This window comes from Mugil cephalus, chromosome 17 (assembly GCF_022458985.1).
Source record: "Mugil cephalus isolate CIBA_MC_2020 chromosome 17, CIBA_Mcephalus_1.1, whole genome shotgun sequence".
NCBI lineage: Eukaryota > Metazoa > Chordata > Actinopteri > Mugiliformes > Mugilidae > Mugil > Mugil cephalus.
The window spans coordinates 24,219,913-24,245,990 of NC_061786.1; the positions used below are offsets into that span (position 1 = coordinate 24,219,913).

The window sequence follows — 26,078 nt, forward strand, 5'->3', positions numbered from 1 at the left end:
GGACGGAAATTGGTGGCGTTGCCGCTCGCGGTCTTGACGCTCCTGCCGCTCCGCTCAGTCCGGTCCTGGATCTGATCGAGTGGAAGTCGCGGCGTCTCCGGTTCTTTGCTGCGGCGGAGAAATAAGATGCGGAGCAGCAGCGACCCGGACCAGCCCAGACCCAGACCCAGACCCAGACCCTGACTAGCGGACCAGTCCGGCCTGGTTCTAGACAGCATGGCAGCAGCGGCGATGCAGGACCGAGCCTCAGAGAAAAGCTGCAGCCGCTGAGACGCAGCTAGCCGGCGGCTAACGACGCGATGGCCGCAGACGGAGGCGGAGGCGGAACAATCCGCAGCCGCATCAAGAACCTCCTGCGGTCCCCGTCCATTAAACTGAGGCGGAGCGGCGCGGCGCGGAGCGGCAGGAGCGGCAAGAGCGGCAAGGTGCGGAAAACACACATAGTTAACGTCTTTATGGGGACTCAGGGCCTTCCCCGGTCCCTGGTGGACTGGTCCCTGGTGGACACGTTTCTAGTGGAGTGATTCCTAGTGGACAGATCCCTGGTGGACTGGTCTGTAGTGGAGTGGTTCGTGGTGGACTGGTCTGTAGTGGAATAGTCTCTGGTGGACTGGTCCCTTGGGGATAGTCCCTGGTGGACAGGTCTGTAGTGGACTGGTCCCTGGTGGACAGCGCTATCCCTAGCATCTGAAACTGTCTCTGGTGGATCCCGTCTGTCCAGTCCGTCCTAGTGTGTTTGTCCCCTCAGGGCCTCCATCCGACCAGACCGGTTTTCCTGTTGATATGGGGACATCCGGGTTGTTTGATGTGGTTTAAGGTTGACTTAGAAGTCAAACCTACAGAGCTTTGTGTCCTTATGAGGACATTCTGTGGTCAGAGGGGACAGGTGGTGTCCAACATGAGGATCACGTCCCTTCAGAGTCTCGGTAGGACAAAAACACTTGTTCAGTTGTTATTTGTTAGAAACTTTAAAAAGAAGAAATGATTGAAGTCCTATCTATAAACCCTGTGGTTCCTGGACCATAAGGCAGCTTCAAGGACCTTTGCTTCGTATGGATCCCCCCCTCCCGATAAGTATTTCTCTAACCATCACAAAACTGCTTTGGACAGAACTTGTGACATGTTTGTCCTCTCAGAGTAGGATGAGTTAAATTCATCATCGTCACATTTACTGAACTGACATGTCCTTTAATGAATGAATGAAATGATTTATTTCAGTCACATGAACATGAACCGCTTAGTGACTGAAACAGGGCTTAAATCATCTAGAATATCAGCAGAAAAATAATAAAAGAATCACTGCTGTAATTTATAATTATTCATTATTTCAAGTTTTCTTAAAACTCAACACATTCAACTTCAATGAGCTTCTTCCATATTTTTACCCACAAAATTGAAATGGCCAAAACTCTGATGAAAACAAAAGGCAATGAGCCAGTGAAGAGAGAGACTTTCATGCTCTAAATTCTTTATTTTTGTCTTGGTCATTTTCTTTGTTGGATACAGTGGTGGAAAAAGGTTTTGGACACCTCCTGCATTTGTTCATTTAAACGTTGGACCCACAGAGCTTTGTGTCCTTATGAGGACATTCTGTGGTCAGAGGGGACAGGTGATGTCCAACACGAGGGTCACACCCCTCCAAAGTCTCAGCACGAAGAAGACAAAATATTTATTCAGATTGTATGTCTTAGAAACTTTAAAAAGACAAAATGATTAAATAATAAAATTGATCAGCCTCATATTTTGTAGCCGGGGTTGAACCACGAATGCACTGGTTCCTGGATGTGACACAAACACAGACGTTTAGCATTAGCACTTAGCATTTACACGGCTTGTCGTTGTTTTTGACGATAACAGCTGACAAGCTCAGACGCTAAAGGAAGAAAAACGACTCAAACATGAATAGAGATTTGTTGGTGAGACAAGTACGGGGACAAGTACGGTGGGGGGGGGGTGATCATGTGAGACACTTAGTTTAGAGCTACAGCTTAGAGATGAGTTTAGAGATGTATCTTAGCTTAGAGATGTATCTTAGCTTAGAGCTGTAGCTTAGCTTAGAGCTGTAACTTAGATCTGTAGTTTAGAGCTGTAGCTTTGAGCTGTAGCTTTGAGCTGTAGCTTAGCATTGAGTTGAAGGTTCGAACCGTAACTTAGAGCTGTAGTTTAGAGCTTAGCTTAATTTAGAGCTATGCTTAGCTTTGAGCTGGAGCTTAGAGCTGTAGCTTAGTTTTGAACTGTAGAGCTGTAGTTTAGCTTAAAACTGTACCTACAGCTAGAGCTTATAGCTGTAGTTTAGAGCTATAGCTTAGCATATAAATGTAGCCTAGTTAGTGGTGTGTTCACTGACATCATGTACATATAAACGTTTACTCTGACCTCTGACCTCCAGGTGACACTGGAGAAGGTTCTGGGCATCACGGCTCCAGGAAACAGAGCGTTGGCCTCGGACCCCCGGACCGGACAACTGGCTTATCCTGCAGGGTGAGGACACTCTGGGACACAGTGAGACAAGGCACAATGAGACACTCTGGGACAGCCTGGGACACAGTGAGATGAGACACTCTGGGACACATTGAGACCCTCTGGTTATTATTAAACGTAGTGATGTGATTATATTAAATATTAAATCTAAATAAGGAGTTCAGATCAAACTAAAGAAGACATGTCCACGTCTACTTCAGCTGTGTCCTCAGTGAAGGACACAGTCGGACGGTGGCGTCTCTGCATTAGTTAATCAGATTATCAGATTAGACGCATCATGGGACTGAAGAGGAGGTGGAGCCCAGACACTGGGAGCTGGTCTACGAAAGAACCGGGTCAGAAGTGAATGGCTGTGGGGCCATGACGTCGCTGGTTCGAGTCCCTCTGACCCTAACCCTGAAGTGTGAAGTCCAGGGGAAGAGTTAAAGGGTTCTGGTTCAGTTTTTATTCAGACCCTCTGAAAGTCCAACAGGCAGCAAATGATTCAGGTTCCGGTTCTGGTAAAGCTCTGAATCAATCCTAATCTTTAAAGGAGTCATGTGACTGAACCTGAAAGACCGGATTCCTGGACGGGCTTATCTTAGCCTAGCCTAGCTTAGCTTATCTTAGCTTAAATATTCTGATTACACTCTGTTTAGAAACACAAATAAAAATGCTCCATATAAAAACCTGGATGGGAATAAACCAGAGAATCTGAATGAACTCGGACTCTGTTCTATCTGAGCATGCTCAGTCTGAACGTAAATGGTCAGAGAGCTGGTTTTTAATAACTCTGAAAGGACATTATGGCTTAGACGGCACAAAAATAGTGTTTAAAAATGTTCATCAAACACACACTGGAGCCAGAGTAGACCGAAGCTGGAAAGCCTTGAAGACCCTAACCCCTAACCCCTTAACCCCTAACCCCTAACCCCCTAACCCCTTAACCCCTAACCCCCTAACCCCCTAACCCCTTAATCCCCTAACCCCCTAACCCCTTAATCCCCTAACCCCCTAACCCCTAACCCCTAACCCCTAACCCCCTAACCCCTAACCCCTAACCCCCTAACCCCCTAACCCCTTAACCCCCTAACCCCTAACCCCTTAACCCCTTAACCCCTTAACCCCTAACCCCCTAACCCCTTAACCCCTAACCCCTTAACCCCTAACCCCTAACCCCTTAACCCCCTAACCCCTAACCCCTAACCCCTAACCCCCCTAACCCCTAACCCCTTAACCCCCTAACCCCTAACCCCTAACCCCCTAACCCCTTAACCCCTAACCCCTAACCCCCTAACCCCTAACCCCTTAACCCCCTAACCCCCTAACCCCTAACCCCTAACCCCTTAACCCCCTAACCCCCTAACCCCTAACCCCTACCCCCCTAACCCCTTAACCCCCTAACCCCCTTAACCCCCTAACCCTAACCCCTAACCTAACCCTTAACCCTTAACCCCTTAACCCCCTAACCCCTTAACCCCTAACCCCTTAACCCCCTAACCCTTAACCCCTTAACCCCCTAACCTTACCCCCTAACCCCTAACCCCCTAACTCCCTAATCCCCTAACCTTAACCCCTTAACCCCTAACCCCTTAACCCCTTAACCCTTAACCCCTAACCCCTAACCCCTTAACCCCTAACCCCTAACCCCCTTACCCCTTAACCCCTTAACCTTAACCCCTAACCCCCTAACCCCTTAACCCCTAACCCCTTAACCCCTTAACCCCTAACCCCCTTAACCCTTAACCCCTAACCCCCTAACCCCTTAACCCTTAACCCCTAACCCCTTAACCCCTAACCCCTAACCCTAACCCTTAACCCCTAACCCCTAACCCCTTAACCCCTAACCCTTAACCCTAACCCCTAACCCCTTAACACTTAACCATTAACCCTTAACCCTTAACCCTAACCCCTAACCCCTTAACCTTAACCCTTTAACCCCTACAACCCCCTAACCCTAACCCTAACCCTTAACCCCTTAACCCTAACCCTTAACCTACCCTAACCCCCTAACCCTTAACCTACCCTTAACCCTTAACCCCCTTAACCCCTTAACCCCTAACCCCTTAACCCTTCTTAACCCTTAACCTTAACCCTTAACCCCTAACCCCCTTAACCTTACCCTAACCCTAACCCTTAACCCTTAACCCCTTAACCCCTAACCCCCTTAACCCTTAACCCTTAACCCCTTACCCCCTAACCCCTAACCCCCTGACCTCTTCAATAATAAAAGTGTAAAAACTAAAATGCAACTGCTGCCGGTTAGACAAGAGATCAGTCACGTGATATTTTCATTGACCTGTCACACGTCTGTAAAACAATCGTTCAGATTAAAAGCAGTGGTTCATGTAAACACCAGATCTCCTCACATGACCTGAAACCATCAATCAGAATGAGTCTCCATGGAAACCCAGCTAGTGGCACGTTATTGATGAGATAAAATAATCCTTTAATTTAATCAGAGTCTGAACTGGGCAGAGGTCAGAGGTCACAGCAGGTCGTCTCCATGGTAACGACCAGGTGATGATGGACTGTTGTTGTGTGTTTGTTTTGTTCTCAGATGTGTTGTGGTCCTGCTCAACCCTCGGAAGAACAAACAGCATCACATCTTCAACAGCTGCAGGTAAACTGTCCCAGCCAATCACATCGCTCCTTTAACTTCTAGCCCTAACTCCCCCGGCCAATCGCTTTCTTTAACCTTGGACCGTGTTTCCAGGAAGGCCATCACGACGCTGGCGTTCTCTCCAGACGGGAGGTTCATGGTGACCGGAGAGGTGAGTACAACATCTGGACTTGATAAGTCGTCCTGACTCTCAGCTGATCCCAGGTCGTCCGTTGGTCCACAGAGCGGCCACATGCCGGCGGTTCGAGTCTGGGACACGTCCGACCGCCTCCAGGTGTCTGAGCTGCAGGAACATAAATATGGCGTTGCCTGCGTGGCGTTCTCGCCCAACGGGAAGTTCATCGTGAGCGTCGGTTACCAGCACGACATGATGGTCAACGTGTGGAACTGGAAGGTAACGCAGACACGGGAACTAGCAGTAGGGTATGCTGGGCAGGTGGGACGGTTCGTATGGTAGTGGTATGGTGAGGGGGGGTTGTAGTGTGGTAGTGGTAGTGGGGGGGGTTATTTGGTAGTGGTATGGTAGTGTGGGGGGGGTCATGTTAGTTGTGGTAGTGGTATGAGTGGGGGGGTTATGTTGGTTGGGTATGGTAGGTGGGGGGGGTTGTTATGTGGTAGTGTGGTATGTGTAGTGGTAGTGGGGGGGGTCATGTTAGTTGTGGTAGTGGTAGTGGGGGGGTTATGTTGGTGTGGTAGTGGGGGTATGGGGTATGGTATAGTGGTAGTGGGGGGGGTTATGTTGGTTGTGGTAGTGGTGTGGGGGGGGGTCATGTTAGTTGTGGTAATGGTAGTGGGGGGGGGTTTGTGGTAGTGGTAGTGGTAGTGGGGGGGGGTCATGTTAGTTGTGGTAATGGTAGTGGGGGGGGTTATGTTGGTTAGTGGTGTGGGGGGTTATTGGTAGTGGTAGTGGTAGTGTGGGGGGGGTCATGTTAGTTGTGGTAGTGGTAGTGGGGGGGTTATGTTGGTTGTGGTAATGGTAGTGTGGGGGGGGTCATGTTAGTTGTGGTAATGGTAGTGGGGGGGTTATGTTGGTAGTGGTAGTGGGGGGGTTATGTTGGTAGTGGTAGTGGTAGTGTGGGGGGGGTCATGTTAGTTGTGGTAGTGGTAGTGGGGGGGTTATGTTGGTAGTGGTAGTGGGAGGGTTATGTTGGTAGTGGTAGTGGTAGTGGGGGGGTTATGTTGGTTGTGGTAGTGGTAGTGGGGGGGGGGGTCATGTTAGTTGTGGTAATGGTAGTGGGGGGGGGTTATGTTGGTAGTGGTAGTGGTAGTGGGGGGGGGTCATGTTAGTTGTGGTAATGGTAGTGGGGGGGTTATGTTGGTAGTGGTAGTGGGGGGGTTATGTTGGTAGTGGTAGTGGTAGTGTGGGGGGGGTCATGTTAGTTGTGGTAGTGGTAGTGGGGGGGTTATGTTGGTTGTGGTAGTGGTAGTGGGGGGTCATAGTAGTTGTGGTAGTGGTAGTGGGGGGGTTATGTTGGTAGTGGTAATGGTAGTGTGGGGGGGGTCATGTTGGTTGTGGTAGTGGTAGTGGGGGGGTTATATTGGTTGTGGTAGTGGTAGTGGGGGGGGTCATGTTAGTTGTGGTAGTGGGGGGGTCATAGTAGTAGTGGGGGGGGGGGTCATGTTGGTAGTGGTAGTGGGGGGGTTATGTTGGTAGTGGTAGTGGGGGGGTTATGTTGGTAGTGGTAGTGGTAGTGTGGGGGGGGTTATGTTGGTTGTGGTAGTGGTAGTGTGGGGGGGGTCATGTTAGTTGTGGTAGTGGTAGTGGTAGTGTGGGGGGGGGGGGTCATATTGGTAGTGGTAGTGGTAGTGGTAGTGGTAGTAGGGGGGTTATGGTGGTAGTGGTAGTGGTAGTGTGGGGGGGTTATGTTGGTAGTGGTAGTGTGGGGGGGGGTCATATTGGTTGTGGTAGTGGGGGGGTCATAGTAGTAGTGGGGGGGGGGTCACGTTGATACGTCGTCTGATACGTTCTAATCTTCCTCTCTGACATTAGCAGCGTCCCCGTGTCCTCCTGACGTTTGTGTCTCTGTCCACCAGAAAAACGTGGTGGTGGCGGCCAACAAGGTGTCCAGCAAAGTGACGGCCGTGTCCTTCTCAGATGACAGCTCCTACTTCGTCACCGCCGGCAACCGTCACGTCAAGTTCTGGTACCTGGACCACGCCAAGACCTCCAAGGTACTGCCCCCGGTCAGCTGATCAGTGGCCACTGATCAGCTGACCGCTTACCGACAGCGTGTCTGCATCTCCAGGTCAACGCCACCGTCCCCCTGATGGGGCGTTCAGGGTTGCTGGGAGAACTGAGGAACAACTTCTTCAGTGATGTGGCATGTGGGCGGGGCCGACAGGCCGCCGCCACCTTCTGCATCACGTCCTCCGGTTTCCTGTGTGAGTTCAACGAGCGCCGGCTGCTCGACAAGTGGGTCGAATTACGGGTGAGTCCCTGGTCCCTGAACTAACCCCCGGTCCCTGAACTAACCCCCGGTCTCTGGTCCCTGAACTAACCCCCGGTCCCTGAACTAACCCCCGGTCCCTGAACTAACCCCTGACTGTATCAGTGTGTATATTGTGTTTATTGCTTTAATGTGAATTCTTCTGTTTCCTGTTCTGCCTCCTGAGCAGAGAGTCGACTCCTCCTCTGTAAGTCCTTCTCTTCCTGTCCTCCTCCTCCTGTCCATCTGTCCTCCTCCTCCTGTCCTCCTCCTCTGTAAGTCCTTCTCCTCCTGTCATCCTCCTCCTGTCCATCTGTCCTCCTCCTCCTGTCCTCCTCCTCTGTCCATCTGTCCTTCTCCTCCTGTCATCCTCCTCCTGTCCTCCTGTCCTCCTCCTCCTGTCCTCCTCCTCCTGTCCATCTGTCCTCCTCCTGCCATCCATCCTCTAATAAACTGATGTTTCATTGGTTCAAACTTGACAAGAGAGAGAAAAAAACTCTTCCTGCTCTCACCTCATTGGTCGGTTTCATTCATTCTTCTTCCTCTGATTGGTTGTGTGAAGCCCCTCCCTCCGTACCCCAGTTCAGATTCACAGAGGACCTTGAACGCACCATCACTAACCTGCATTTCAGACATTTGTTTCAGAAGTTTCTACAGCAGAACTGAACCTGTCCTGTTGTCCCTCTGTCCTCTTGTCTCTGTCTTCCTGTCCCTCATTCCTCAGGTGTCCCAGGCCACCTGTCTGTCCGTCTCAGAGGACTTTATCTTCTGTGGTTGCTCTGATGGGATGGTTCGAGCCTTCAGTCCAATCAACCTCCACTTCCTGTGCACTCTGCCCCGCCCACACTCTCTTGGCGTGGACGTGTCCAGCGTGGTGGACGCCAGGTAAGGCCCACACCTGTCCTCTGGTGTCCTCCTCCACGTTTGTAGCATTTTAAAAAGGTTCAACATATTGAGCTTCAAGAAGTTTAAACGTTTTAAATGTTCTTGTGTGATGAACCAGGTGTTCACAGGTCTGACTGTCCCGGCCTCTGGTCTCAGGACCAGGTCCTCTAGGGGGGACACTTTGGACTAAATGGTCTCTCTGTAGAGGCCAGTCAGATGTGGACCAGTCCTCCTCTCTCCATGAGGGACATTAAATCAGACCAGTCTTTATCTTCTTAGTGATGTCCTGTCTGTGATGTCTCTGACTGGACCTACTGTCCTCTTCTATGTCTCATCATGTCTCTGTGCTTCCTGTCCAGGGACTGAGGATGCTAATTAGCATCGTTGCTATAATCCAGCATATTCACGCCTGTTGCTGCCTGGACAGATGTTCATTAATGAGCTCTGTCCCCATCGAAGACATCAAATAAATAATAAACAGACTGACCTTCTCCTGGTTTCCTGTTGTCCTCAGTCAGCTGTTCTCTGGAGGGGCGGAGTCTCGTTATCCCGACGCCGTCGCCGTCTCGTACGACTCCACCAATCGCTGGTTGTCCTGCGTCTACAACGACCACAGCGTTTACGTCTGGGACGTCCGAGACCTCCATGACCCCCGCAGGGTGGGAAAACTGTACTCGGCCCTTTACCACTCGTCCTGCGTCTGGAGCCTGGAGGTCAGTGGTTCCTCTAGGTCAAAGGTCAGAGGTCAAAGGTTGGTCCCAGAGTCTGACTCTCCTTCCTGTTAAAAACTCTTTCACCTTGGTCCTGGTTCGGTTTCATTCTTTCAGCTCAACTTTACAAACTGTGTGAACACGTTGGAGCTAAAACCAGACTAGAACCATCAGATCCAGGAGGAACAAGTTAGAAAACCACAAACATGTTGAACCAAACATTTCTAGAACTTAGAATGTAAATCTAACCTGGACATTTCTAAAGCTGATCAACACATTTACTTATTTACAACTATTTTCATTAAAACTATTTAGGACCATGTCCACAACTATCAGGTGTCCAACCAGTAATAATGTCTGAATGTCCTAGATGTGTCCAATCTTTTCCCTCTTCCTCTGCAAGGAGAAGGTTTAAACTTTAAGGCTGGACAGCCATGGAGCTGCAGCTCTTCTTCGTTGGTGTTTACCGGTGTTGCTGTTTGTCCTGCAGATGTATCCAGAGGTGGAGGGAGGACGGAGAGGGGTGAGTGAGACATGCCCCCCCCCTGGATCCTTCCTGTCCTGCTCCTCAGACAATACCATCCGCCTGTGGAACATGGAGGGACACGGCGTCTTCCACAGGAACATCCTGAGCCATGTGAGACAGCACACACCTGCCCCCTCCCCTCACGCCCCCCGTCCCCCCGCCCCTGCCCCCGCCCCCTATCCCCCCCCATCACCCCCCATCCCCACTGTGACACAGCTAGTCTGTCAGTGGGTTTGACTGATGTGACCTTTGACCCCTTAGGACCTTCAGAAGGTAATTTATGTGGACGACAGCATCAGCAGCCTCCTGGACACAGAGAGCATCACAGTCACCGGCGGCAACACAGAGAAGGCGGGGCCATCGGGGTGGGAGGGGCAACAGACGGACCAGAGCAGGGTGGGCATTAGGACCCTGAGTATCAGTCCCAATGGTCGGCACCTGGCCTCTGGAGACCGCATGGGTGTCCTGAGGTGAGGGAGGGGTTATACGGGGGCGGGGCTAGTGGTACTGTCATGGGTGTGGTCTCTTGTGTGGGCGTGGCTTCAGTGAGGTCATGAGTTGTTTTTACTCATTTAGGATCCATGACCTGGGCGACATGGAGGAGATCCTGAACGTTCAGGCTCATGACTCGGAAATCCTCTGCCTGGAGTTCTCCAAACCTGATACAGGTGACTCTTACCTGGCCGTGTGCTGGTGACATCACATTGGATTCAGCCAATAGGAGGTCAGACTTTTCATAGACTTCCTGTCTCTCAGGTCTCCAGTTATTAGCCACGGCCAGTCGGGACCGTCTCATCCACGTCCTGGACGCCAGCCGAGACTACAGCCTGGTCCAGACGCTGGACGAACACTCGTCCTCCATCACAGCCGTCAGATTCGCTGGTCAGTCCCCCTGACCCACTTCACCCCGACCCACTTCACTTCTGACCCACTTCACCCTGACCCACTTCACCTCTGACCTCTGACCCACTTCACCCCGACCCACTTCACTCTGACCCACTTCACCCCGACCCACTTCACTCTGACCCACTTCACCCTGACCCACTTCACCCTGACCCCTGACACACTTCACCCTGACCCACTTCACCTCTGACCCACTTCACCCTGACCCACTTCACCCTGACCCACTTCACCCTGACCCCTGACCCACTTCACCCTGACCCACTTCACCTCTGACCCACTTCACCTCTGACCCACTTCACCCTGACCCACTTCACCTCTGACCCACTTCACCTCTGACCTCTGACCCACTTCACCCCGACCCACTTCACTCTGACCCACTTCACCCTGACCCACTTCACCTCTGACCCACTTCACCCCGACCCACTTCACCTCTGACCCACTTCACCTCTGACCCACTTCACCCTGACCCACTTCACCCTGACCCACTTCACCTCTGACCCCTGACCCACTTCACCTGACCCACTTCACCTCTGACCCACTTCACCCTGACCCACTTCACCCTGACCCACTTCACCTCTGACCCACTTCACCCTGACCCACTATACCCTGACCCACTTCACCTCTGACCCCTGACCCACTTCACCCTGACCCACTTCACCTCTGACCCACTTCACCCTGACCCACTTCACCTCTGACCCACTTCACCTCTGACCCACTTCACTCTGACCCACTTCACCCTGACCCACTTCACCTCTGACCTCTGACCCACTTCACCTCTGACCCACTTCACCCTGACCCACTTCACCCCGACCCACTTCACCTCTGACCCACTTCACCCCTGACCCACTTCACCCCTGACCTCTGACCTCTGACCCACTTCACCCCTGACCCACTTCACCTCTGACCTCTGACCCACTTCACCCCGACCCACTTCACCTCTGACCTCTGACCCACTTCACCCCGACCCACTTCACCTCTGACCTCTGACCCACTTCACCCTGACCCACTTCACCCCGACCCACTTCACCCCTGACCTCTGACCCACTTCACCCTGACCCACTTCACCTCTGACCTCTGACCCACTTCACCCCTGACCCACTTCACCCCTGACCTCTGACCTCTGACCCACTTCACCTCTGACCTCTGACCCACTTCACCTCTGACCTCCTTCCTGTCTTCCAGCCAATGAGGAGAAGGTGAGGATGATCAGCTGTGGAGCAGATAAGAGCGTCTACTTCCGCACAGCTCAGCAGGTGAGACCAACACCTGAGTAATGTCACATAGTGATGTTGCAGGGTGATGACGTCACTTCCTGTTTCTCAGATGGGGGCGGAGCTAGAATTCACAAGGACACATCACGTGGTCAGGAAGACGACGCTGTACGACATGGACGTGGATCCGACAAGGAAATACGCAGCAGTGGGCTGTCAGGACCGTAGCATCAGGTAACACTGAGCATCTTGGGTAATGTAGTACATCCCCCTGAACGGGATCAACCAATGAGCTGCTTCGTGTCTGTCTGTGTCCCCCAGGATCTTCAGCATCAGCAACGGTAAACAGAAGAAGTTGTATAAAGGCTCTCAGGGAGAGGACGGGACACTCATCAAGGTAGGACGGTTACCAAGGCAACGACTCTAGGGGACACAGGGCAGCTGTTAACCGGCTCCTCCCCCTTCCTGTCCTCAGGTGCAGATCGACCCGTCAGGACTCTACGTCGCCACCTCCTGCTCCGACAAGAACATCAGCATCTTCGACTTCTACTCTGGAGAGTGTGTGGCCACCATGTTCGGACACTCAGGTACAGCAACACAACGATGACACGATGACACGATGACACAACACCACAACTACACAGCACCACAACACCACAACACCACAACACCACAACAACACAACGACACAACACCACAATGACACAACACCACAGCACCACAGCACCACAACACCACAACACCACAACACAACAACTACACAACCACACAACACCACAACGACACAACTACACAGCACCACAACACCACAACAACACAACGACACAACACCACAACACCACAGCACCACAACACCACAACTACACAGCACCACAACACCACAACTACACAGCACCACAACACCACAACTACACAACCACACAACACCACAATGACACAACAGCACAACCCCACAACAACACAACACCACAACCACACAACCACACAACACCACAACAACACAACGACACAACACCACAACACCACAACACCACAACAACACAACAACACAACAACACAACACCACAATGACACAACACCACAACACCACAGCACCACAACGACACAACACCACAACAACACAACGACACAACACCACAATGACACAACACCACAACACCACAACACTACAACAACACAACACCACAATGACACAACACCACAGCACCACAACGACACAACACCACAACACCACCACACCACAACAACACAACACCACAACCACACAACACCACAACACCACAACGATGACACGATGACACAACACCACAACCACACAACGACACAACAACACAACGACACAACACCACAACACCACCACACCACAACAACACAACACCACAACGACACAACACCACAACAACACAATGACACAACCCCACAACGACACAACACCACAACACCATAGCAACACAACGACACAACACCACAACACCACAACAACACAACACCACAACCACAATGACACCACAACGATGACACGATGACACAACACCACAACGACACAACACCACAACACCACAACAACACAACACCACAATGACACAACACCACAGCACCACAACGACACAACACCACAACACCACAACAACACAACGACACAACACCACAATGACACAACACCACAACACCACAACAACACAACGACACAACACCACAACGATGACACGATGACACAACACCACAACAACACAACACCACAACCACACAACACCACAACACCACAGCACCACAACGATGACACGATGACACAACACCACAACGACACAACACCACAACAACACAACGACACAACACCACAACACCACCACACCACAACAACACAACACCACAACCACACAACACCACAACACCACAGCACCACAACACCACAACAACACAACGACACAACAACACAACGATGGCACGATGACACAACACCACAACAACACAACACCACAACCACACAACACCACAACACCACAGCACCACAACGATGACACGATGACACAACACCACAACGACACAACACCACAACAACACAACGACACAACACCACAACACCACCACACCACAACAACACAACACCACAACGACACAACACCACAACAACACAATGACACAACCCCACAACGACACAACACCACAACACCATAGCAACACAACGACACAACACCACAACAACACAACACCACAATGACACAACACCACAGCACCACAACGACACAACACCACAACACCACAACAACACAACGACACAACACCACGATGACACAACACCACAACGACACAACACCACAACACCACAACAACACAACGACACAACACCACAACGATGACACGATGACACAACACCACAACAACACAACACCACAACCACACAACACCACAACACCACAGCACCACAACGATGACACGATGACACAACACCACAACGACACAACACCACAACAACACAACGACACAACACCACAACACCACCACACCACAACAACACAACACCACAACCACACAACACCACAACACCACAGCACCACAACACCACAACAACACAACGACACAACAACACAACGACACAACACCACAATGACACAACACCACAACACCACAACAACACAACGACACAACACCACAATGACACAACACCACAACACCACAGCACCACAACACCACAACACAACAACTACACAACCACACAACACCACAACGACACAACTACACAGCACCACAACACCACAACAACACAACGACACAACACCACAACACCACAGCACCACAACACCACAACTACACAGCACCACAACACCACAACTACACAGCACCACAACACCACAACTACACAACCACACAACACCACAATGACACAACAGCACAACCCCACAACAACAACACCACAACCACACAACCACACAACACCACAACGACACAACACCACAACACCACAACACCACAACAACACAACGACACAACACCACAATGACACAACACCACAACACCACAGCACCACAACACCACAACACAACAACTACACAACCACACAACACCACAACGACACAACTACACAGCACCACAACACCACAACAACACAGCACCACAACACCACAACTACACAGCACCACAACACCACAACTACACAGCACCACAACACCACAACTACACAACAACACAACGACACAACACCACAATGACACAACACCACAACACCACAACAACACAACACCACAATGACACCACCACGATGACACGATGACACAACACCACAACCACACAACACCACAACACCACAGCACCACAACGACACAACACCACAACAACACAACGACACAACACCACAACACCACAACAACACAACACCACAACCACAATGACACCACAACGATGACACGATGACACAACACCACAACGACACAACGACACAACACCACAACAACACAACACCACAATGACACAACACCACAGCACCACAACGACACCACACCACAACAACACAACAACACAACGACACAACACCACAACTACACAGCACCACAACACCACAACACCACAACAACACAACGACACAACACCACAACGATGACACGATGACACAACACCACAACCACACAACGACACAACACCACAACAACACAACGACACAACACCACAACAACACAACACCACAACCACACAACACCACAATGACACCACAACGATGACACGATGACACAACACCACAACGACACAACACCACAACGACACAACACCACAACACCACAACAACACAACACCACAACCACAATGACACCACAACGATGACACAATGACACAACACCACAACGACACAACGACACAACACCACAACACCACAACAACACAACACCACAATGACACAACACCACAGCACCACAACGACACCACACCACAACAACACAACACCACAACCACACAACACCACAACACCACAGCACCACAACACCACAACAACACAACGACACAACACCACAACAACACAACACCACAACCACAATGACACCACAACGATGACACGATGACACAACACCACAACGACACAACAACACAACACCACAACCACACAACACCACAACACCACAGCACCACAACGACACAACACCACAACAACACAACGACACAACACCACAACACCACAACAACACAACACCACAACCACAATGACACCACAATGACACCACAACGATGACACGATGACACAACACCACAACGACACAACACCACAACACCACAACCACAATGACACCACAACGATGACACGATGACACAACACCACAACGACACAACACCACAACACCACAACAACACAACACCACAATGACACAACACCACAGCACCACAACACCACAACACCACAACAACACAACGACACAACGGCACAACACCACAACGATGACACGATGACACAACACCACAACCACACAACGACACAACACCACAACAACACAACGACACAACGACACAACACCACAACACCACAACACCACCACAACAACACAACACCACACCCACACAACGACACAACACCACACCCACACAACGACACAACCACACAACACCACAACACCACAGCACCACAACGACACAACACCACAAACAACACAACGACACAACACCACAACACCACAACACCATAGCAACACAACGACACAACACCACAACAACACAACACCACAATGATACAACACCACAACACCACAGCACCACAACGACACAACACCACAACACCACAGCACCACAACACCACAACACCACAATGACACAACGACACAACACCACAACGATGACACAACAGCACAACCCCACAACGACACAACACCACACCCACACAACAACACAACGACACAACACCACAACACCACAACACCACAATGACACAACACCACAGCAACACAACTACACAACACCACAACCACACAACCACACAACACCACAACAACACAACACCACAACCACACAACACAACAACACCACAACAACACAATGACACCACAACGATGACACGATGACACAACACCACAACGACACAACACCACGATGACACAACACCACAACACCACAACCACACAACCACACAACACCACAACCACACAACACCACAACAACACAACGACACAACACCACAACACCACAGCACCACAACACCACAGCACCACAACAACACAACACCACAACACCACAACAACACAACACCACAACCACACAACAACACAATGACACAACACCACAATGATGACACGATGACACAATACCACAACCACACAACCACACAACACCACAACAACACAACCACACAACACCACAACAACACAACCACACAACACCACAACAACACAACGACACAACACCACAACGACACAACACCACAGCACCACAACAACACAACACCACAACCACACAACACCACAACACCACAACCACACAACAACACAATGACACAACACCACAACGATGACACGATGACACGATGACACAACACCACAACACCACAACCACACAACGACACAACACCACAACAACACAACGACACAACGACACAACACCACAACACCACAACACCACCACAACAACACAACACCACACCCACACAACGACACAACACCACACCCACACAACGACACAACCACACAACACCACAACACCACAGCACCACAACGACACAACACCACAACAACACAACGACACAACACCACAACACCACAACACCATAGCAACACAACGACACAACACCACAACAACACAACACCACAATGATACAACACCACAACACCACAGCACCACAACGACACAACACCACAACACCACAGCACCACAACACCACAACACCACAATGACACAACGACACAACACCACAACGATGACACAACAGCACAACCCCACAACGACACAACACCACACCCACACAACAACACAACGACACAACACCACAACACCACAACACCACAATGACACAACACCACAGCAACACAACTACACAACACCACAACCACACAACCACACAACACCACAACAACACAACACCACAACCACACAACACAACAACACCACAACAACACAATGACACCACAACGATGACACGATGACACAACACCACAACGACACAACACCACGATGACACAACACCACAACACCACAACCACACAACCACACAACACCACAACCACACAACACCACAACAACACAACGACACAACACCACAACACCACAGCACCACAACACCACAGCACCACAACAACACAACACCACAACACCACAACAACACAACACCACAACCACACAAACACAATGACACAACACCACAATGATGACACGATGACACAATACCACAACCACACAACCACACAACACCACAACAACACAACCACACAACACCACAACAACACAACCACACAACACCACAACAACACAACGACACAACACCACAACGACACAACACCACAGCACCACAACAACACAACACCACAACCACACAACACCACAACACCACAACCACACAACAACACAATGACACAACACCACAACGATGACACGATGACACGATGACACAACACCACAACCACACAACGACACAACACCACAACAACACAACCACACAACACCACAACACCACAACGACACAACACCACAACCACACAACACCACAACAACACAACACCACAACCACACAACACCACAACACCACAGCACCACAATGACACACAACACCACAACAACACAACAACACAACACCACAACGACACAACACCACAACGACACAACACAACAACGACACAACGACACAACAACACAACGATGACACAACACCACAACCACACAACGACACAACACCACGATGACACAACACCACAACAACACAACCACACAACACCACAACAACACAACACCACAACCACACAACCACACAACCACACAACACCACAACTACACAACACCACAACCACACAACACCACAACGACACAACCACACAACACCACAACACCACAACCACACAACACCACAACAACACAACCACACAACACCACAACACCACAACCACACAACCACACAACACCACAACCACACAACCACACAACAACACAACCACAGAACAACAAAACCACAACCTCAACCAATAACAATGCATCCGTTGAGTTTTTTTGCCCTGTCCCCCTGTCCCCCCGTCTCCTGTCCCCCCTGTCCCCCTGTCTCCTGTCTTCTGACTGCCTCTGTGGTTGTGTTGTTTCAGAGATTGTGACGGGACTGAAGTTCAGCAGCGACTGTCGACACCTGATCAGTGTTTCTGGGGACAGGTAGAGCCCCCCCCAACACACACACACACACATTACCCCCCCCCCCCCCCCCCCCCCCCGTTACTGTGTGTGTGTTAATGTGTGTGTGTGACTGTGTGTGTGCAGCTGTATCTTTGTGTGGCGTCTGAGTCCAGAGCTGACCGTCCGGATGAGGCAGCGTCTCTCTGAGCTCCGCCCCCCCAGCACCACGCCGTGCTCCCAGAATGCACCTGAGCACAAAACCGTGAAGCTCAGGTAAAACATCTCGTTACTCGTCTCATTCATCGTGTGTGTCTGTGTGATGAAACAACTCGTTGTGTTTGAGCAGCGCTGAGATGTCGTCTCCTCCCGTCGTCAACATGTCGTCTGACAGCGACAAGGAGGAGGAGGAGGGGGAGGAGCTCCAGAGTCCTTATAAGGTCACAGCAGGAAGTCTGGAGGAGGAGACAGGTCTGTTACCGTGGTTACATCTTAAAGATACAGCCGCATCTCACCTATGGAGGCTGTTAAACCACAACATCACCACAACCACAACACAACCACAGCACAAAAAAAATTAACACAAAACGACCACAACACAAAACGACCACAACAATGATCAGCTTTCAGTAAATGATGAAAATGTTTTTTGTTTCTGTCACCAGACTCTGAGACATTGGACCGAGACCAGAAGACGGTCAGTAAAACGCTCCTCTTCACCTCACCTCCACCTCCTCTTCACCTCACCTTCACCTCCTCTTCACCTCCCCAGGGTCGACTCCCTCGGCGGCGCTGGTCCAGGAGGACGGGCAACGTTGACGGTGTCCTGATGGTGAAATCCATGTTGGACCTGAGACTGCTGGACTCGTACAGGCCTGACAAACAGGAGGACCGGGTGGACCAGGAGGACCGGGTGGACCAGGGGGACCGGGTGGACCAGGGGGACCAGGTGGACCAGGTGGACCAAGAGGACCAGGTGGACCAAGAGGACCAGGGGGACCAGGAGGACCAGGTGGACCGGGTGGACCAAGTGGAAGTCGGGACACTATGACACAGACTCTATGTAAATATGACGTGAAGCATTAATCACATACTCTGTTTACATCTCAGAAGACACGCACCCTCCATGTTAGCCACGCCCCTTTTAACCAGAGGAGGACGGGTCAGGATGTGGGGGCGGGGTTTTACAGGACCAACCAGGAGCTGGGGAGTACCATGAGCCTGCAGGTCAGCAGTGCCTGGGTGAGTTCTGAATGTGGACGTTTGTCTTCAGAAAGAACCTGGATCAGATCAGTTGAGACATCGGTGGTTCCTTCCATCCAGGTGGAGGACGAGACGAGGACCAATCAGAGGCCAGACTTCATCCTGCTGTCCAATCAGAGCCCAGATAGAGAGGAGGAGGACCCCATCCTGTACCCAGACCACTGGGAGGACGGAGTGAGCTTGACTGAAAGGTAGGATCAGATCATCATGTGTTCGACGCTGTGATTAGTCTCGTATTAACTCCGCCCTGTCTGGTGTTAACTCCGCCCCCTGGTCAGTGAGTTCCAGGTGAAGGAGGCGTGTCCTGCTGCAGGTGGACGACAGGACAAACCCAGTCCAGATAGCGGCTGCTCACTGGCCTACAACTCCAGACTGTCCAGTCCAGACAGACCTGGAGGAGATGGTGAGACGGGGGGACAGAGGACAGGGGACAGAGGGACTTACTCTGGTCCCTCTTAAATCTCATGTCTTCTCTGTCCACCAGACTCGGTGGAGCTTCTCAGTGGGGACGGAAACTCCTCGGAGCTGGAGGAGGACGAGGACGACGAAGGGGGACGAGGACACGTGGAGGTGTCTCAACCTGTCCCTCAGACTCCAGACAAGGAGGCGTTCCTGAAAGAACACTTTGGCACCTTGGCCGACCTCTCTGAGTCAGGTACAACAACAACAACAACAACAACATCACAACCAGCAACAACACAACCAGCAACAACACAACCAACACCAGCAACAACAACAACAACACAACCAGCAACACAACCAACAACAACACAACCAACACCAGCAACAACACAACCAACAACAACACAACCAACACCAGCAACAACACAACCAACAACAACACAACCAGCACCAGCAACAACACAACCAGCAACAACACAACCAACAACAACACAACCAGCAACACAACCAGCAACATCACAAGCAACAACAACACAACCAGCAACAACACAACCAACACCAGCAACAACGCAACCAACACCAGCAACATTACAACCAGCAACATCACAAGCAACAACACAACCAACACCAGCAACAACGCAACCAACACCAGCAACATCACAACCAGCAACATCACAAGCAACAACAACACAACCAAAAACAACACAACCAGCACCAGCAACAACACAACCAACAACATCACAAGCAACAACAACACAACCAACAACAACACAACCAGCACCAGCAACAACACAACCAGCAACATCACAACCAGCAACAACACAACCAACACCTGCAACAACACAACCAACAACATCACAACCAGCAACAACACAACCAGCAACATCACAACCAGCAACAACGCAACCAGCACCAGGAACATCACAACCAGCAACATCACAGCCAGCAACAACACAACCAACACCAGCAACAACACAACCAGGAACAACGCAACCAACACCAGCAACAACACAACCAGCAACATCACAACCAACAACAACACAACCAACACCAGCAACAACACAACCAGGAACAACACAACCAACACCAGCAACAACACAACCAGCACCAGCAACAACACAGCCAACACCAGCAACATCACAACCAGCAACATCACAAGCAACAACAACACAACCAAAAACAACACAACCAGCACCAGCAACAACACAACCAACAACATCACAAGCAACAACAACACAACCAACAACAACACAACCAGCACCAGCAACAACACAACCAGCAACATCACAACCAGCAACAACACAACCAACACCTGCAACAACACAACCAACAACATCACAACCAGCAACAACACAACCAGCAACATCACAACCAGCAACAACGCAACCAGCACCAGGAACATCACAACCAGCAACATCACAGCCAGCAACAACACAACCAGGAACAACGCAACCAACACCAGCAACAACACAACCAGCAACATCACAACCAACAACAACACAACCAACACCAGCAACAACACAACCAGGAACAACACAACCAACACCAGCAACAGCACAACCAAAACCAGCAACAACACAACCAGCAACAACGCAACCAACACCAGGAACAACACAACCAGCACCAGCAACAGCACAACTAACACCAGCAACAACAAAACCAGAAACATCACAACCAACAACGACACAACCAGCAACAGCACAACCAACAACAACACAACCGACACCAACAACAGTACAACCAGCACCAGCAACAACACAACCAGTCACATCAGTTGCTGGTTGTCAGTTGCAGTGGTTGTGTTGCTGTTTGTGTTGCTGGTTGCTGACCACGTGGTCTTTGTGTTGACAGGAAGTCTGATCAGGACCCAGAGCTCCAGTGAAAGTCTCAGCATCTCCTCCAGGTTCCTGACGTCCGCAAGGTAGAACCCCCCCCCCCACACACACACACACACATACACACACACAAACACAGAACCTTTAATCAATTATCAAAGTCCCATCAGAGTCTGGTGTTTCTAAAATCAGCCCTTCTAGGTCCTCTGGATCTACGTCAGGGTCTAGGTCCTCTGGCTCTACGTCAGGGTCTACGTCAGGGTCTAGGTCCTCTGGATCTACATCAGGGTCTAGGTCCTCTGGATCTACGTCAGGGTCTAGGTCCTCTGGCTCTACGTCAGGGTCTACGTCAGGGTCTAGGTCCTCTGGATCTACGTCAGGGTCTAGGTCCCCTGGCTCTACGTCAGGGTCTACGTCAGGGTCTAGGTCCTCTGGATCTACATCAGGGTCTAGGTCCTCTGGATCTACGTCAGGGTCTAGGTCCTCTGGATCTACATCAGGGTCTAGGTCCTCTGGATCTACGTCAGGGTCTAGGTCCCCTGGCTCTACGTCAGGGTCTAGGTCCTCTGGATCTACGTCAGGGTCTAGGTCCCCTGGCTCTACGTCAGGGTCTAGGTCCCCTGGCTCTACGTCAGGGTCTAGGTCCCCTGGCTCTACGTCAGGGTCTAGGTCCTCTGGATCTACGTCAGGGTCTAGGTCCTCTGGATCTACGTCAGGGTCTAGTGGGATCAGAGACTCAGTGAAAACACGTCCAGATTATTTATTCTAAATGTGAAGACGTCCAGCAGAGACATGAGCTCAGAACCGACCCAGGTCCAGCATCTACGCACCAGATCCTGATCAGACTCAGATTTCTCTCCTGTTCATTCTGAAATAATCTAACCCCCCCCCACCCCCAATATTAACCCTTCCCCCATATTATATTATAACCCCCCCCACCCCCAATATTAACCCTTCCCCCATATTATATTATAACCCCCCCCACCCCCAATATTAACCCTTCCCCCATATTATATTATAACCCCCCCCACCCCCAATATTAACCCTTCCCCCATATTATATTATAACCCCCCCAACCTACCTCAAATCTCTTCTGTTGGTTCTTCCTCTGCAGCCGCACCGTGGCCCCCCTCCCATCACAGACCCCCGTGGGGGGGGCCCTTCTCAGGGACCTGAAGGCTCGTCCTCTGGTCTCCGAGGTCCGACCTCTGATGGATCAGGACCAGACCAGGACCCAGGACCAGAACCAGACCTCTTCCCTTGAGGTCCAAGTAAAGACCAAACAGGACCAAACAGGACCTCTGGTGGGGGGGACCCCCTCCACCCAGCAGGTCCATCACCCCCCCCCTCTGAAGAAGAAGTTCCAAACCACAGCAGAGTCCAGGAGGAACCTGGGCCCCACGGCCCGGGCCCCCGTCCTCCAGACCTCATCCTCTGGACTCCGCAAGACTCAGTCAGTCCAGAGCCTACTGAGCGACCCGGTTCACATCCAAAACCAGCTCCACCTGGTCCCTCCAGGTGACCCCTCCCACCTGTTTAGCGAGGACCCCCCCCTTCAGCGTCCCACCACCCTCCCCTCCTCCCCCAGGCGTCCCGCATCCACAGCACCACTCCTGAAACCCAGCCCAGTCTCCCCGAGGTCCCCCCAACCAGAACCAGCCCCTGCTCCCAGGAAGTCCTGGTCCTCGTCTCGGTCCTACATGAGTCCCACGGCCAGTTCCAAGGCCAAGATGTCCCGCTCCGTCTCCGTGGGGGACGCCCTCAACATGGGGGACGACCCACCGCCCCCCCAGACCTCCACCCTGTCCAACCAGACCTCCACCCCACCCCCCCAGACCCTGTCCCCCCAGACCCTGTCCCCCCAGACCTCCACCCTGTCCAACCAGACCTCCACCCCACCCCCCCAGACCTCCACCCTGTCCAATCAGACCCTGTCCAACCAGACCTCCACCCTGTCCAACCAGACCCTGTCCAACCAGACCCTGTCCAACCAGACCTCCACCCTGTCCAATCAGACCCTGTCCCCCCAGACCTCCACCCTGTCCCCCCAGACCTCCACCCCACTCCCCCAGACCCTGTCTCCCCAGACCTCCACCCTGTCCAACCAGACCCTGTCTCCCCAGACCTCCACCCTGTCCAACCAGACCCTGTCCCCCCAGACCTCCACCCTGTCCAACCAGACCTCCACCCTGTCCCACCAGACCTCCACCCTGTCCCACCAGACCTCTGCCCCACCCCCCCAGACCTCCACCTTGTCCAACCAGACCTCCGCCCCACCCCCCCAGACCTCCACCCTGTCCCCCCAGACCTTGTACCCCCAGACCTCCACCCTACTCCCCCAGACCCTGTCCCCCCAGACCTCCACCCTGTCCAACCAGACCTCCACCCTGTCCCCCCAGACCTCCACCCTGTCCAACCAGACCTCCGCCCCACCCCCCCAGACCTCCACCCTGTCCCCCCAGACCCTGTACCCCCAGACCTCCACCCTACTCCCCCAGACCCTGTCCCCCCAGACCTCCGCCCTGTCATACCAGAACCTGTCCCCCCAGACCTCTGCCCCACCCCCACAGACCTCCACCCTACCCCCCCATGCTGCTGTGGTCCCCGTCGTCGTCTCCTCCACCCCTTCTTCGTCTCCGGGTAACCATGGTAACCAGACAGCCCCTCCCCCCCGTGGTCTCCAGGCCCGTGTCCCTGGACGACCACTTCCTGACAAACCCTCCCTCGCTGCCTTCTCCTCAATGAGGACCCCTCCTCTGCTGGGACAGGAGATGTGGACCCCCCCGGCTGTCACAGGTTTGGACTCATCCTCAGTCTGTTTGAGGTCAAATCATCATCATCAAGCAGAGAAAACTTTAGAAACAAGTAGAACTGGCTTAAGAACTTTATTTATTTATATTATTTCCAGGAACAGATAAATCCTGAGTGTGTGTCTGTGTGTGTGTAATGTGTGTGTGTGTATTGTGTTCCCTCTAATCTGCCCTAAACCTGTGACTCTGTCTCTGTCCAGACCAGCCAATCAGTGTGGAGACCTGCAGGGCTCTGACCAATGAGCTGCAGAGCTGCTTTAAGAGGGCGACACACCTGTACAGGAAGGTGATTGATGCTGATTGGTCGTTAGCGTTTAAACCATGTGTCAATCAAAACTCATCTTTCTCTCCTCCTCCAGGTGAGTGGCTCCTCCTCCTCAGATGACTCCACCTCCGACCAGCGCCACATGACTCTCCTCCTATCAGAGGCCTTCCAGGCCATGAGGGCGGAGCTTGACTCTCTGCCGCTCAGTGCACCGGGCATGCTGGGAGAAGAGGGGGGGGTAGGAGGAGGAGTGGGGGGGCTGGGGGGGGAGAAGACTGCGGCTCTGCTGGAGGAGTATTCTCTGCTGCTGCTACAGGCCGTACAGCGGCGGGTCGACAGCTCCCCCTGATCTTCATCATCATCTTCATCATCATCACCTTCATCATCATCATCATCACCATCATCATCTTCATCATCATCATCACCTTCATCATCATCATCATCATCACCATCATCATCTTCATCATCATCACCATCATCATCA

At 51.8% G+C, this 26,078-nt stretch overlaps 1 protein-coding gene across 3 annotated transcripts; it reads left to right on the forward strand.

Moving 5' to 3' along the window:
• Window positions 1–18: 18 nt before the first annotated feature.
• On the forward strand, window positions 19–26,078 carry mapkbp1 (mitogen-activated protein kinase binding protein 1). Of its 3 annotated transcripts, none has more exons than XM_047611802.1 (31): window positions 19–425; window positions 2,390–2,481; window positions 5,021–5,083; window positions 5,177–5,234; window positions 5,307–5,477; window positions 7,118–7,255; window positions 7,330–7,512; window positions 7,700–7,717; window positions 8,234–8,394; window positions 8,909–9,107; window positions 9,595–9,741; window positions 9,892–10,100; window positions 10,207–10,298; window positions 10,387–10,512; window positions 11,716–11,786; window positions 11,857–11,978; window positions 12,066–12,141; window positions 12,220–12,331; window positions 18,998–19,061; window positions 19,167–19,295; window positions 19,369–19,490; window positions 19,685–19,716; window positions 19,792–20,031; window positions 20,130–20,261; window positions 20,343–20,473; window positions 20,561–20,685; window positions 20,767–20,937; window positions 22,536–22,605; window positions 23,634–25,315; window positions 25,530–25,615; window positions 25,689–26,078. In XM_047611802.1, the coding sequence occupies exons 1-31, from the start codon at window positions 300–302 to the stop codon at window positions 25,941–25,943; spliced, it is 5,403 nt and encodes a 1,800-aa protein (XP_047467758.1). In that variant the 5' UTR covers window positions 19–299; the 3' UTR covers window positions 25,944–26,078. The 3 variants fall into 3 exon arrangements, with proteins under 3 accessions (XP_047467758.1, XP_047467760.1, XP_047467759.1); XM_047611804.1 differs by having other exon boundaries at window positions 19,792–19,995; XM_047611803.1 differs by lacking the exon at window positions 7,700–7,717.

Bases quoted from the DNA above. Each gene is read 5' to 3' on its own strand.
- mapkbp1 (XM_047611802.1), top strand. From the start codon at position 300: ATGGCCGCAGACGGAGGCGGAGGCGGAACAATCCGCAGCCGCATCAAG. The intron at 20,686-20,766 runs GTGAGACGGGGG...TCTGTCCACCAG, and splicing joins AGACAGACCTGGAGGAGATG to ACTCGGTGGAGCTTCTCAGT. The intron at 20,938-22,535 runs GTACAACAACAA...TTGTGTTGACAG, and splicing joins GGCCGACCTCTCTGAGTCAG to GAAGTCTGATCAGGACCCAG.